Genomic DNA, 16,147 nt, shown 5'->3' with positions numbered 1-16,147 from the left:
GTCTTGCATTTATTCCACTTCCCATGAGCCAGACATCCCAGTGTCACTTCATATGATATTCTGACGGTATAGTATTTGCAGGCATAATATTTCTGTGCAGGTCTGTTACTAAAAGGTAGTAAAGAGTATTTGTGTGCATCGTTTACAATAGTTGATGGTAAAGACCTATGTGCCAAAACCATGCTCAGAATAGACAAACATACTTCAGCTTTTTGATGCATCAGTATGTCCTTGCTGCAAAGATCATGAATTGTTCTGCAAATATCTGCTCCTGTGATGTAAACTGCAGTTTAACTAATGTGAAACAATTTATTAGGCTGAACATAACTCTGAAAGCATGGTTTAATTTGGTTTAATTGCTCTTAGTTTTAGAGGGGGAGAAGACAATCCTCTTTATGTTGGAAAAAAAAAGGATAATGTTCATTTATTTGTCACGTCAGTGTTGGATCTTGATGGTTGAGTCTTTACCCAGGCTGTTGCTTAAATTAGGGGAATATTGTTCAAGCAAAGCATAACTTATCTTGATGTTCAGGTAGAAGGAAATGTACCTCTTTCAATACTTGCATTGAAAATTTGTTCTTATAATGTTCATCTGCTGGCATTATCTGCTGGCATGTGTTATTGCATCATAACTGGCTTCTCTGTTTTTGAAAGCACTCACCTGATACTAGGCGCAGAGTAGATGTAGGTAATGGTGGCCACCAAGGTGTAATAGCACATTTTGATTTGTAGGGACACAGGTGGGGGGAATCAAGTAGAGTCTCTTGTAGCAGACGTTGGGCACTGTTGGTGACAGAGGGGACCCAGCACGGGCCGGGGAATGGGTAGGGAAAACGCGCATCTTCTTCCTCTCGTGAGGAAGACCGAGTAGCCTGCAAGAAGCAGCAGAGCACCATGGCTCAGCATTTGATACCAGCTTAAGAGTTCAAGAACCAAATGTAATACTAAGTATTGCATCTCTTCAAATAATTTTTTGGAAGTTGAGATTTGCTAGGTGTGGTTTGTGTGTAACATTGTTAGTTTAAACCTTCTACTAAATGACAAAACAGTTCCTTAAGTGTGAGTCCTGGTTAGAAAGCTTGGAAGAGGCCAAGTTGAGGTTTGATTTTGTGACTTAGATGTACTCTTTTATTTATATTAATTGTTTAATGTTACAGAAAGTAAGACGATGAGCAGATTTTGGAGGTAAAAATGGTTCATACTTGTTTCTGGGGCTGTTTATTCCTACAAAATTTTGGAAGGGGCTACAAGGTTCTGTTCAGGATATTCTCCTCAAATGATATATTAAATATTTGCATATTTGGGTTGAAACATTCCCTTTGGAGATTGCCAAAAAAAAAAAGGCTAGCTGGAACAAAATTAGGGGCAGGGAGACTTGGACACATGATAGTGTTCAAAAACAGAAAAAGAAGAAAGGGATCCTTCTGTTCGTACAAATACAAATTCTGCAGTAGAAGCTGGAACACGTTAAATAGTTGTAGCCCAAGTGGGAATGAGGGTTGTTTCTCTCCGTTGATGTTTTTTTCCCTTCCCTGTGCAAATTCTGAAAGGGAAGACAACCACTATCCATGGTAAAGTATTACTGAATTTATACTTCTCCTTATTTCTAGAAGGCAATGCAAACTACCTGCTGCCACAGCTGGGGAAGAATTCACAACACTCATGAAGAGGGTGGCTGCTTTGACAAACAGCGTGACTAGGATAGGGCACAGATGGCTCTAGAGGCAGGAACGGTGTCTGGAGGGATGGTCTATGCAAGAGGTGCTAGATTAGGTCATCAGCATTAGCCCTTGAAGTGTGTTTTTTGTAGGCAGGGAAGCTTGGAGCAAGTTTTGGATATTGCAGCTACTTTACTTGATTGTGGTTACTATGGTTATAGTTTGCTGTGGTTAAAAATGCACTGCTCTACTTGCTTTGCTTGGCTTTTTTGTAAAGGGCTTGTAACCAATGTATCCTGGCTGTAGTGGCAGTGTGGGCCTTATTTGAAGGATTTTATTACTCCTATTATTGTTACTATTAGTATACCAGTTGCTTATTTTACCTCTTTTTTAACCTTCCAAAGCTTGCTGCTAGTGTGAGTGAAATGGCCAAATTAGGAATTGGAAAGCTATTGGGTTATTTGCTTTATTTAAAAAAAATTAAAATCTGTTCTAGTAGTACAGCAGATCTTGAAACATGCTCGGTGTTTACCAGAGTCTCATCAGCTTTCCGTTCCCTTCCTCGGCGTGGCAGGAGAGACGCCGTCAGCAGGGCTGGCCACCCTTCCCGCAGGTCCCCTTCCTGCGCACGTTGCTGCCTGCTCTCTTCGCTTTCAGCTTTGGGTTTGCCCTTACCAGCGAGCCATCGTGGCGTGTAAGAAGGAATATGCAAATATGGGTTTTGGAGAGGTTGTGCTAGTTATGTCAGTGGCTGGCCAGAAAATGATAAAGCTTAATAAATGTAGTGTGCTGTCACAGGCACAGATAAGGAGTGGGAGTATACGGGGCGAAGTGTCTTTGCAGAAGCACTTTAAGGTTGTTCTTTTTTGGATTCCAGCCTTCTCTAGGGAAATGCAGGTAACTTATTTATGGTTTTTTTTTTTTTTTTTAGTTTAGTTGAAGTTTCCATTTTAAAATTTGTATCTTCATTCAAACAGTGCAGCACTCCTGCAAGAGGAACAGCAGCTCAGTAGCTGCGGAGGTTGGACGTAAGGCTTGGAAATAACATCACAAGCAGGCACATTAGGGTTGTGCAAAGTAGAAAAACTTTGAAGGTGCTCTCAAACTCTTGAATTGGGATTTCCCATGAATCGTTTGGGTTTGTGACTTTGCTGGTTGTGTAAACAGCAAATAACTGTAAGTCTGGGCAGAAGTGGCAGCTTCAAGCAGTGAGGTTAATCATGTAGGGAGATAGTATCTGCCCTCTCTTTGAAGATTTCTTGACACTTTATCTTTTTTTTTTTTTAAGTAGGTGGTTAGCAGGTTGCTTGACACAAGCTAGTGTTGTCAGCTTTTAGTGTGGTTGCATCAATCTGAAAAATCTTTTCCATGTAACCAAAACACTTTTTCTTACATGTTTATTCTCAGTCATACAGACAGAAATTGCTGTATATGGCGTTTTACAGGCGAGGATGCTAAATGTCTTCACTGTTCTGTGGAACAGGTAGCTGCTTGATCTGATCTGCAGAACATTTCAGCATCATAGTTATTTAAGGCTGAAGCCTAGATCATCTTTGTTTGCTCAGAAACGTATGCAGATTGTGGCATAAAATGAGTTATATAGTTTCTGTGTTGGGTGAAAATTCCAAATGCCAGTGGTGTTGAGGCGGGTCAGGGGCCTGATTACAACCTGTTGCATAGACTTTATAATAAGCTGTGGTAGTGAAATGAAACATGTGGGTGTATCTGGCTTCAGTAAGAGCATCTTGGTACCATTATACGGAAAACCAGCACCAAGAGAGGCTTATTAGATACTTGGATTTTTCTGTGACAGGGAGTAGAACTTTTCTGAGTGTTCCATTATGTGTATGTATCATCTCTAAATGCAGATGTTGCATATAAGCAAGTAGTGTTTTGTATGTTTATTTGTTTTAAAACACATGAAACCACTAAGTAGCTTCTTAGGAAAGTCTCTTTAGATGTTTGTAGTAAAAACTGGGTGCAGGTACAGAGCTCCGCAGCAGAAACCCTTGGGTTCCCATGTTCCAGTTGTAGACTTAATGATACTTGTGTACTACTTTCATTGACAATCTATTTTAGCCTGATCTATGTAGAAAATTTGAATCGTATTTATGACCAATATAATGTGTATGGACAAGCATGAGCAACTGTTGCAATTAGTATTCAGCTCACAATGGAAGACTAATGGAGTTGATAACCTGGTTTTCTTTCCCACCCCAAGCTAAGGAGCATAGATCTTTCTGGCATGTTGAAGGGGCAGAATCGATCATGAGTAGTCAGAGTATAAACTGCTTTGTGATATGCCAGGTCAGGAGGGAGAGGTTTTGAGTTGTTAAGCTGAGAGGAGATGAGAGTTTGGATGAGGAATGCAGAAGAGAGCAAGGTACAAATTTCTGTGAGACTATCCGAGGATCAGTAACCAAGGTATGGTTTACGTACGAAGCTATATATATACTTTTTTTAATAACTTTCATGATCTGAAATGGAAATAGTCTTTGGAAGACAGTTTGCTTGTGTATTTTGTCTGAGCACCATTGGGGACTGCAGACAATTGTGTGAAGGCAGTGTGTCGGAGGCTGGCACAGCCGTTCCCCCGTGGACGCGTGAATGCCCGCTTGTCTTCTGTGCTCCTGCCAGTGAGCTTCGCTCCCGGGCCGTGGGACAAAGTCATTTCAGTACCTTCTCTTGTTCTTTGTTATTTGTGCAAGGTTTACTGCGTCAGGGAACCAGAAGCTCATTTGAAAAATTAAATTGAAAAATATGAAGGAGATGATATTTATCAGGAAACTTATTTTTATCTCTCACTCTGTTCCTTCTCTTAAAGTGTAGCCACACTGCGTGGCTGGCAACTTCTTGAAAGCTGCTTTTTCACTATTGTCCCCCGAAAAATTGGCTGTGATTTCCATGACATGGATGGAAGAAAGGGAGCATTATACTTAAGAATGTTAGATGAGGCTAAAAACTGATGAAACAGCAATTTGGAGTATTTATTAATTTTAAAATTTCTATCTTGTTTGGTAGCAGCAGTAGTAGTTCACATTAAATAAGGACATCCATTTGGTTCTTTATAAGTGGAGTATTCTTCCGTGGTTGCTGAAACAAATCTTCATAGTGCTTTTGGCGAAGTCATTTTTACTGTGTAAAATTGACTATAGATCTCTCTTTTTATTGTCGTTATAGAAAACCTAGAATAAACTCTCAGTTGGTGGCACAACAAGTTGCCCAGCAATATGCAACACCACCACCGCCGAAGAAGGAGAAGAAGGAGAAAGTGGAAAAACAAGACAAAGAAAAACCTGACAAAGAGAAGGAAATTAGCCCAAGTGTTACAAAGAAGAACACTAACAAGAAGACTAAGTAAGTTTGAAGGATGCACTATTAAATGTGGAGTGATTTCAGTAGCACTGTGCACTGATGAATTGTGCGGTTAGTCTCACATCATACTCTCCCTCTTCCCTCCGATTCTTACAGACCAAAGTCAGATATTGTGAAAGATCCTCCTAGTGAAGCCAACAGTATACAGTCTGGGAATACTACAACAAAGACCAGCGACTCAAATCACACTTCAAGGTAACGTTATACTAAAGTTAAGCTCTCGGTATTTGAGAACTGTGTTAAACAGCAGTCGCTTTTTTTTGATGGATGAACAGAGACAGAGTAATGTCTAACCCACAGGGTCTGTCAGTGTTAGTATGGCAAGACCATCAGTGGCTAGGAGCCTTCTCCATGTACAAGCACTCAAACACTCTGCTGGTGAGGACAGATTCAGGCATTGGAAATATTTGTTCTGGTGTCCACTCAGTTTTCGTTTCTCTGCTAAAATAATGGTATTGTCAATTGGATAGTAATGCTTTTGGCTGTAAAACATGGCAGAGGGGATTAACTAGCAATTGTAATGGTCTTTGTCAGATTCTTATCATTTGGTAGCAGTAACAAAGGTTACTTTTTTACTTTCTTACCCGTAATTCAGTCACTGTAATTGTCAAGATAATTTTCCGAGTATACGGGAATTAAAAGACTGCATGAACAGAGCTGTTAGAATCTTGCTATCAACAAAAAGCATGAATGGTTGGTTTCATACTTGTCTAATTTTCAAATGAGTAGCTGTCTATGGAGAGAGGTTTATTCCTAGTCTTGCCTATAACGTTACTCCATGCTTCTTTAAGTGGTGCCTTGCACTCTATTTCTTAAATCAAAAATTTGTCATCAAAGTACAGTTTTTGTATTATTGAACTTACAGAGCTACAAGAGGCAAAGTTCAACCAGGCGCTTTGCCTATGTGGGCTACATAAGAATTGCATCTCTTTCAAAAAATGTTCTGTAATAGTTATTTTATAGTGAAGCCACGTGAACTGAAGCAATATTAGTTAGCTGCAAACAGTTGTAAAGCACATGGGAAATACGGTTTGCGCTGCTGTTAGCATTAAGATTGGCAAGACATGACTCTGCAGAAAACTGTTGTCTTGGAAATTTTTAAATAATAGCATGAAAATCTTTAAGAGTGAATATCCTTTACACAGTAACTCACGTGAGTGTAGTGAGGGCAGTGTGAGATTTGCTGTGCTAGAAGACTGAGCTGTTTGCAGGACTGCTGTTAACTCTTCCTCAGCCCCCAGAGATCGAAGTGTCCATTCCTGATTTGATTAGAGAAATATAGCTTTATTGCAATGTTTGGGGGTTTTTTGTCCTGTTCTTCTTGAAATGGTACTTGTTTTGATACTTAGGTTGCAGGAGACTTGATGCACTTGACTAATGACATAATATTAAATGGATAGATTACATCAAATAATTGTTTTTACTCCTTGAAGGAGTCACTCTGTCTACTGCAGAGTCTTTTAGTCCATATTTTGTGGCAAGCTTTTGTCATTCCTAATTAATCCTTAATAGTATCAGGTCTAGCTGGATATTTTTAAGGGATAGATCATCTCCTTCAGTTCTTAAACTGTCTTTTTAAGTGTTTAGTTTAGTGGAACTTTTCTTGCAATTCACTGCCCTCAGGAGTGTTGTCAAGAGTCGTTTTAAAGGCTCTAATTTTGAGTCACAAGTTAATCTGTTCAGGTTTTTTTCATGCTCAGATTGCTTAACTGTTGTTTTGTAAATTGTCTTTTAAGGATCTCTGGATTTTTAAGAAATCCTGTTTGAACTTCTTGGATACCATGTGTGTTTCTGACAAAATGTCTTGGTTTATTCCATGCTTTCCTGTGCACTTTCAGATTGATTGTTTTGATACACATTTCTTATTTGGCCATAAACCTTTTTAGCTATAAACATGAAGCATCAGGGTGTTTAATTCTGAAAAATAACATGAATGGGCCAATCCCTTTGCCTTCTATAGGAAGCAAAAGTTGTATGCGTGTGCTGGGGAGATTATCTGGAGGTTTTCATCTGTGCTTCGTCAGCTGTTTGCACAGGGGAGACCCCTAAAACATCCCACAGAAATGGTTGGAGGGCTCAGTTCTAAAACTGACATTGAGAATATGTTTGTGAGTGGGACTGTTGTGAAATCTTGCACCTCAGCCCTGCTTCTCAGCCCTTCATGTTACTTCATCATGGCATGTGAAGATGCATGGGTAGGTTCATTCAGGCACTTGATGCATTGCTTATCTCAAAGGCTGCCTGTGTAGCAGTGGGAGCTTTTCTGGGCCAACCTTAATGCAGCTTAGCCCATATGAACTCCTTTTTTTCTTTCTTTTTTTCCCCTTTTTTTCCCTGAATATGACTATCAATGCTGGCTTTTGACAAGCAATAGCAGGAGTGCATGTTCAACCCTGTAGAAAGGTGGAGGCAGTAAGGTTTGTTCTGCTGTCCGGGCCAGCGGTTTTTTTGGCTGTTTCTGAGCAAACAAATGACCCAGGCAAATTACAGGAAGAACTGGGTTTCCTAGAGGAACTCGGGGTTTAGGGAGGAAAATACGTACACGTACTACGCTTCCGGGAACGCTTGCTGCTGAGTTTGCTGCCGATGCTTTGGGGGCAGCCTTCATCTGTTGAGACGCTATCTGAAAGCCGACGGAAACCCTGAAACTTGCTGAGCTAGCTGGCCTTTCTTGTTACCCACAAACAAGGTGACATCACTTAATCTAGCCTGTGGTTACGTGTTGAGTTTGCCAACTCCTGCAAGCGCGTATGTACAACGCGTACATGTGGGCGTGTGTGTCACTGCTGCGGGAATTCACTAAGCAGAGCTCCGGGTTTGGAAAGGTGGTCACCAAAGGACGGGGCTGTTTCAAGTAGGAGGTTTTACTGACGGTTGTCCCAGCACAGTAGTATTTTAATTGTATTTTCTATTTGAAATGCTTTTCCTGTGGTACTTGTTAAAAATTGAAACAGCCTCCTAGGTTAGATATGAAAACACTATTTTTAGTGCAGTAACTTCATTTTTGGTAAGGAAGTTTGCAGAAATACAATTGCTCTATTTTTGAAGCTGTACATCCGTCCTTAATATTTTATTCTGTCTAGTTCTACAATGCCGCTTGGATAACTACTTTTTAAGGACTTTCCCCTTGTTAACTTACCACTGCAAGCTATTGAGTAGGCATGGCAAATACAAAGTCAGCTTAATTTCCTCTTTTTTTTGTTTTGGCTGTATTAGCCTAGTGTGCTGCAGACGAGGAGGAGGAAAGGCAGATTGGTTTAAAAGCAGGAGCTTGATCCCAAAGTAAACTAACTTTCCCTCCATCCCTTGGAATAAGGCAGTTCTCAGCAAGCTACTTTTCACTGATGTATAAAGACTCTCCCTTTTTATTTCCCTGTTGGGAATATTCCGCTGCTTAAGCCTGACCCTTAATTATGAGCAAAAGCTGTAAATTGCAGCAGTTGCTGCAGCTGACATGGAATTTGCTGGTAGCTGGACGAGTGTCCAAGGTTGTTTGTATCAGAGCTTTGGACCAGCCCCTGAAATGTGCATGAATGTCAGCTTCCTAGAGTCTAGACCCTTATTAGCTACATTACTAATTGAATGATAGCACAGCATGCAAATTACTGAGATAATCCTGAGCTATAAATACCAGTGTGTTCTTTTCTGGTGCTTTTGATTTTTTTTTCCTTTTTTTTTTTTCCCCTTCCCCCTAACCAAACGTGCTAGCTGCAAGGAATACCATTGTACGTTCTGGATTTTATTTACAGTAGCCTCGGTTCCAGAGGGAACATTTTGAGCGATTTTATACATAGGCTGATTGGGCATCTGATTTGTATAAGCTCAAAGCAGTTGAAAGAGAAGCCAAGTTGTCCCAGTGCCTGTGTTGTTTGCAGCTGCAGAGTTCCAATATGGGAATGAAAGAGCCGTGGTCAAATGCTTTCATGTGGCTTTGTATTGCAGAGTCACAGCCTTGTCTCATAACATCAGGGCACATGATGAGATGGTGAATTTAGATAAGAGAACTCTTTCATCTGCCCCTTGGGGAGGAGATCCTTCGGTCTGTCTGGCTCCTGTCCGCTTGGCTCTGCTGTAGCATCTTCCTTTCTGGCGGAGTTGGATCAGGGATAAGTCTACAGCAGACACCCTTTGCAGAGCTCTGCGAGACAGGTCTTTCCTCTGGGGCTGAGCATGCTGCTGCAGCCCTCGCAGCCTGGGCTGTCGCAGAGAGCAGAAGGTCAAACCCTCGTCCTCCGCTGTGCAGCGCTTACCTGCTGCCTAGGTTCTCCTCCCAGTTATTGCCATCTGCACAGGCGAGCCGAGGACAGGTCACACTGAGTTTGTTGTCGAATGCCTTCTCTAATAAACCTTTCCTTTCTCGTTTATTTCTTTCGGTTTTATAAATGTTTTCTCATTTATTTTAGACCTAGACTGAAAAATGTGGACAGAAGTACCGCGCAGCAGCTGGCAGTCACAGTGGGAAATGTCACAGTAATTATCACAGACTTTAAAGAAAAGACTCGCTCCTCTTCCACGTCGTCTTCTACAGTGACCTCCAGTGCAGGATCAGAACAACAGAATCAGAGCAGCTCGGGCTCTGAGAGCACAGACAAGGGCTCGTCCCGTTCCTCCACGCCAAAGGGGGACATGTCGGCAGTCAACGACGAATCTTTCTGAAAATTGCACATGGAGTTGTGGAAACTATGAATCAGGGTATGAAATTCAAACACTCCACCTGCCCATGCTGTTCAAATCCTGGAGAGCCTCTTCTGTGCTTGAACACACGCTTTCTCGGACATCGACCTCTTACTGATGCAACCAGGATAATTTCTGCTTGCCGTGGGCATCTGGCCATCAAGGAATTTCTCACCCTTACGATTACTCTTGACACTTTTATGTATTCCATTGTTTTATATGATTTTCCTAACAATCATTTATAATTGGATGTGCTCCTGAATCTACTTTTTTATAATATCTGCTGTGCACAATTTTCCATGAACATTACAACTTTTTGTTTTGGGGTAGGGAGTGGGTGGGGAGGGAAGGGGGCTTTATTTATTGCATTCACAAACTCCATCCTCTTTCAACATATCCTTTTTAAGTTCAGTTCTTCTTCCAGTTATACTGTGTACTATCAGTTTTGATATAAATTATATATAAATATATATATAAATAAATATATATAAAGGGTTATTTGAAACCAATACATGGAAACGCTGGTGCTTGAAACACTGTGAAGTGAAAAAAAAAAAAAATTGAACAGTTCAAGATCTGGAACAGTCCCCTTCTGTGAAAGTACTGAAACTGAAATGGAACTGGTCTTAGGTGAAAAGTGTTCCTGAAGGTTTGAACCTGGATGGGACCCATTCTCTCTATTGTTCCCTCCCCGTTTCTTCCCTAAGCAATGGCTAAAATGTACTGGACACACGGTTTTGATTTTTATAGCTTGGGATCTGAAATGAGAAAAGATTGCTCCAGGTCGCTTCTATTTCCACTAGGGTAACTCAGATGACGATTTGCAAGCTCGTGCCCAGCTGGAGCGTAAGCCTTCACAACCAGACTGGTGTTGGCATGCCACGAATTTGTGTATTGGTAATGTGAGCATCGCTGTGTCATGCATAGCCAATCCCACAGATGTTTGGTGTTCTTAGATTTAGTGAATTTCGTCCACCTGCGTCAGTGACAGAGGTAACTTTAGAACTGGAGAGGTTTGTTTTGGGTTGGAAGGCAGCAGGGAACCGTAGGGCTGGGAGCGATTGTGGGTTGAAGGAGCAAGCTGGTGCTCGTTCCAGCCGGCAGCATGTGGGTCGGTCGGCGTCAGCCCCCTTCCGTCTGTCCCGCCCGTGCTGTTGGGGTGGGTCTTCTCCTTGAAGTCCATCCGTATTCCAAGAGTGGTTTCCAAACAGCATCTCTTCCAGTGATGACGTTGGGCTTGTCAGCAATTTGGACGCTTCTGGGTCTCCTGCTGTGGGAGCAAAAGCAGGGAAAAGCTTTCGTGCTGGCAAGTGAGCAACACGTGTGGCTCATGCTCATGACCCGCGTCTCCTTCATTCTTGCTCTAAAGCTATTCAGACTAATTTCTTTTCCTGGCCTGTTAGTGTTGCTTTACAGTTTACCTTCCGTGCATTATCCTGCTAAAACACTAGGCTGAAGAGGTGAAACAAACTTTTTAAAAAACAAAACCAAACCCAAACCTCTTTGGCTTTTCATCTTTATTTAGTGGCCCCAGGGTGCTTTGCAGTAATTTCAGGCGCAGAGGCTGTGGCTTCATTTGACATCAAATGCATAACTTTTGGGCATGATGAAAGAGGGCCACATTTTGACAACTTTGTGCCAGCTTGTTATATTGTGAATTATTTCGTTAGCAAGAGTAATTTCTCTTTGTGGAGGCAACCGATTTAAGATTTCTTTTAAAATCTGTGTGGTTTTGAGTAGCAGACATAGGTTCCTTTCACACTGGTGACAGAAGTGTGTGAGTAAGGGATCCGCTACAACCCCTGCTCGAATGTGCGTGCAGCGGCAGTGCCTTTGCAGCAGTGGTTTTATTCTGAATACGTAATATGGGCACCCTGACTTAATTCTGCTTATATTCACAATATAGGCTGTCTTTACCCTTTTTAAGCATTTTTAAAGTATTTATTAAAGAACCAAAGGAAACCAGATGCTTCCTATGAGCATCAAGACAATTTATTATACATAGTTTTAAATACTATGAATTTCTCAATCCACATTTTAACATTAGTGGGATATTGCAAAGACATTCCTTTTCCAGTTTTTACTATTCCTTTAAGGGTCTCAGGGAGGGTAAACTGGTCAGCCATATTTATTTATTTTACTGAAATGTATTGGAATAATTTTTTAAGAGAGATTTTTTGAAGATGCCCCTGAACTTGTATATTTTGCACTGCTTTATAAATGATCCATTATCAATTAGGCTTGCGTGCATCTCGGCCGTGATCCAGCGAAGAGTGTGAGTGAGCGGCGAGTCCCTCTGGCTTCAGCGGGGCTAATTCTGGTGCTTCAAGTCAAACCGTGCGCTCGCCTTCTTCGTTGAATCTGGGAATTTGTGCAAAAAAAAAAAAAAAAAAAAGCTTTGTGTGTACCAGGAAATTGCTTCTTTTTCAAGTGAAAATGGACCTGTAGATCAGTTGAAAAAGCTTTAACGCCGCAACCAGCTACTCATGGCTACTGGTAAAGTCGGTAACATCTGTCTCTGTGGGCGTGCCTCCTCAATAAAGTAGCTTGCTACAAATAAGTGGGAAAATTTCTTTGGAACAAGTGACCTGTAATTCTGCATTTAGTAGAAATTGCTAGCTAAGCATTGAACCTTCCCGGCCTCATCCGTAGCTGTTGTGATGTGGATTTGAAGGGTAGCGCTTGCTTTTACACTTAATTTCTGAAGTCAGCATCCCCATGGCGCGCATCCACGGGTGGGATTCCCTCCGCGCTGTGTCCGTGGGCTATCCCGCTCTTGGTGGGGAGCGTGTTTTAGAACCAAACCAACCAAAACACTAGTGTAGGGGAAGGACCAGATTCGTGGTGTTCAGTGGCACAGAAAGCAGGTAAGTAAAGCACAGTGTTACATTCGCAAAGTTTCAACTCTTACACAGACACACACACAGACACCAACACAGCTTGCCTGACTTGCTCAGTTTGACGTAGTTCTGCAAAGGAGAAATGACAGCGTTTTACACCACCAGGCTATTTATTTTAAGTGGAACACTTTGCTTGTTTCAAATTGGACAGATCGAAAATTTGGCAGCAGCTTCCGTGAGTTTATTTCCACTGAGATGTTTTCACCTGCCTTACCAAGATCATTCTCAGTCTACTTTTTTAAGCTCTACCATAAACTTAAATTATTGAAAATTTATTAATTGCTGACTATATAATAACCTTTGCTTGTATGTAACCGAATGGTTTTAAGAGCCAACATTTAGAGTATGACAATGGAGCTGAACAGTTTTTAATGCGCAAGCAGTTCTGTTCTTGTGTATGACTTGTAACCTTAATTTACTGTGTAAAGATGGTTACATTATTTCCTTAGCTTTGTTTGTTGGAGACAAATATAGAATGCTTGTTTAAGTATGTCAAAACATAATCTTATCTTGTGGATTTTTATGTTAATGTATTATACGAGCTATATTTTTCATTTGCCCAGAAAGACAGCTTGTATAACGCTTTTGAAAGTTTTTCCGCTCTGTAAAGTCTTTAGAGCTGACAGTCCTGTTAGGTTTGTTTTAATCTTCATGCTAAAGTGTCAATGGTGGTTTTGTGAACTGGTCAGAAATTCACAGGTCTTAAATGTTTTCGGGAAATTTATATTGGACACTGCTCTTTGTCTAGCAAATAAAAGATGTTAATATATTCCTGTTACTGGCATGTGCACGACTGTTATTAGAAGCCACTTTATCATTTTCCTGCTTTAAATAGAAATGTCTATTTATGAATTCTGCTTGTAGTTTTTTCACAAATAAAATAGTAAAATTTAATTAAATCTGAAAGCTCTCTTTTTTGGGAGATGCCAGTACTCAGAAAAAGCAGAGAGTCCTGTTGTTGAAGCAGTTTGTCAGTCTGTACGTATTGTCCGCGAGCCGCCGCTCGAGCACCCCACTTCTGCAAACACATGGGTATGCACATAGAAAACCTTGGTCAAGTGAGTAAATCCGGTTTGTTCCCTGGGATTAACGACATACGGAAAGTTTGTGGCGCGTGTGTCTGCAGAATTTGGGTTCTGGTACTTCGAAATAATCTTTTTCTCCCTTTCTGTAGCTGCAGAAACGGCAAGGCTTAGTGCAAAGGGTTTTAGTGAGAGCCCTTGGGAGCTCCTTCAGCTGTCTTGTGCTACCAAACTCCCACGAGTAAAATTAATAAAATTTAATTGACAGCCTAATTGTATTTTTGTAGCGTAAAAACACTGGTATTTTGCAAGCGGTATTTTGGTCCTCTGCCTAAGAAACAAGGTGATGTGAATTACTGTGCTCTTCCCAGTTCATATTCTCCCCCACACCCAAGACAGGAGACATGTGATGTAACTGTTCAAATATGAAGTTGGAATTTGAAAACCAAGCAATAGGTAAACTGCAAAGGGGAAAAAAAAAAAAAATCTTGCTCTAGAGCTTTTTCTCAGGAATATGAGAACAGTTCCTAAACTAAAAGCCGTTTGGATATTTTTGTGTATGCTGGGGGAAGTGTGTGTTATGACTAGAGGTCGCTTTAAAAAAAAATGCTTTGCAAACAAGACTTTTAAATGCTTTTAACCTCAGTTGGAAATGATTCAAAATCCTTTGTGCCAAGAATAAGAAGAAACAGGAAAGGTAGTGGTTGTTCTACAGACCCAAAAAGCACGTGCTTGGCATGCCGGACGAGTGTGTAGAGAAACAGTCCTGGCCTTGAAGAGTGTACAGTCTCCATCCTCAACCTGCAACCAGCCGAAGATGCCAAAGCAGCTGCCCGGGAAAAGCAGCAAGAACTGCGGGAAGTGGAGGAGACGGGCTTCATCTTCATCAGCATCCACCTACTTCATCACCAGGTGGAGGTTTGAATGGAGCCAGCAAACGATTTCCGTGGCAGCACTGATACCTGCCGAGCCTGCCCGCTCACCACTTCATCGGGATTTTGGTCCGACTGGTCTCCTGGAAATCCCTTGCCGTGGAGCCGTGTGAGCCGAGAGCCACGTTCGGTGCCGGAGCTGCGGAGTCGGCCCCACCGTGGGGGAAGGAGGATGAAGGCTGCAGGGATAAGGGCACCTGAGGCTGCTTTGAAGGTATGTACTGGACTTGCATGTTGTATTGAATGGCTTGGGTTTGGGACCTACAGGGAGTACAGAAGGAGCTGGGGATGAGAAAATTTGGCTCATGGTGCCTTAGGGTTTTGTAAACTTATTTCTGGGCCAAACAGTCAATTGTTTTAAGACTTGGAGGTGTTATAAAAATCAGCACCCAGTCACGTAACTGGGAGAGAGGAAAAAAAACCCCTCTCCTCTATAAGGCTCATGTGTCAGCTAATTTTTTAAACTATTTTTATTTAAATCTGAACATACCTCCTTCACACAGCAGTTTGGGGGCAATTAAAAGGAGAAGACGCTAACACCCAGCAGTCTGGAAGGAGCTTTAGGAACCCCGGGCGGGACTGTGCCTGTTCCTTGCCCGCCAGACGCGCAGCCCTCACAGCGATTACCTGTATGTGCCCGGCAGCGTTTTTACTGCATTTAAGTCACAATGGGAGTTTCCAGGGGCCAAAGCGAAAAGTTGTCTGCAAAAGACACGATGGATGTGACAAACAGCCGTGCTGGTCCAGCTGTATCCTACGAGGAATGAGACTGCCGAGTGCCGTGCTGAGTCAGCAAAGCGCCCTGAGACAGGGCTTGTGTTTGGATCCCGACGGCGGGCAAACTCCTTCGCATCTCATGGAGGCAGCTACATGGAGAAGAAATTGCATTTGCGATTGCAGAGCTACTGCCCGTCTTTCCTTGTTCGCATGACCGAAAAGAAAAACCCCAACCCCCAAAAACCTGGCTGGAAAATGGGGTGCTGCTTACCGTAGGAGAGGGGTACGAAGACGATGCGCCGCTGTGCTTGTGGTTTTGAGTGTGGGTTCCTCCGGGGTGCAAATGTTTGGCTTCAGGCAAGCGTCTTGCCTTGCAGCAGGTTGGATGGACTGCTTCAGCCCCATTTATTTCGTTGTTTAAAGGTAAACTCGAGTCTATGATGTTTTAAGGAGGGCAGAGCTGTGAAACTTCACTTGTGATTCACAATCTGAAAAACTACCCCCCCAAATAGCCCCCCACCAAAACCCCTAAAAAACCCGCATATATAGGTTTCCCCACATAAATCCTTGTTTTGCAGACCTTTTTTTCTTCCTCTTTCCTGTGCTTCTTTCCCTTCACCCCCCAAAAAAGAAATCAAGTACACAAGCGTGGTAAAGATTGCATTTAATGCATTTATTTGCTGTTTTCTTAAATCCCCTCCCGGTGCTCCCCGGCAGTCTGGGTTTTGTGGGATGGACGCTGTGGCTGTGCAGGCTCTGGAGCACGGAGCCTGAGTGCGGCTCAAAGCCTTTCCAAGGGAGGACTGGGAGCCAGTGTGTCCTGATCGCGTGTGGAAAACCAGCAGGATCTGGAAGGAAGAGGGAGAAGG

The 16,147-nt window shown here is 42.2% G+C and overlaps 1 protein-coding gene across 3 annotated transcripts in view; it reads left to right on the top strand.

Annotated features, from left to right (window-relative positions):
- Positions 1-9,866, top strand: part of RYBP (RING1 and YY1 binding protein) — a 41,800-nt gene extending 31,934 nt beyond the window's left edge. The window contains exons 3-5 of one of the 3 annotated variants that reach the window (XM_059823311.1): positions 4,839-5,015; positions 5,130-5,228; positions 9,437-9,866. In XM_059823311.1, the coding sequence (XP_059679294.1) occupies positions 4,839-5,015; positions 5,130-5,228; positions 9,437-9,689 (529 nt within the window). In that variant the 3' untranslated portion in view covers positions 9,690-9,866. Of the gene's footprint in view, positions 1-4,813; positions 5,016-5,129; positions 5,229-9,436 lie in introns of all 3 variants that reach the window. The other 2 variants (XM_059823313.1, XM_059823312.1) reach the window with 2 other exon arrangements.
- The last annotated feature ends 6,281 nt before the right edge of the window (positions 9,867-16,147 follow it).

This window comes from Gavia stellata, chromosome 12 (genome assembly GCF_030936135.1).
Source record: "Gavia stellata isolate bGavSte3 chromosome 12, bGavSte3.hap2, whole genome shotgun sequence".
Taxonomy (NCBI): Eukaryota; Metazoa; Chordata; class Aves; order Gaviiformes; family Gaviidae; genus Gavia; species Gavia stellata.
Note: the sequence above shows the minus strand (reverse complement) of the source record. Positions and strands in the feature narration are given on the sequence as shown.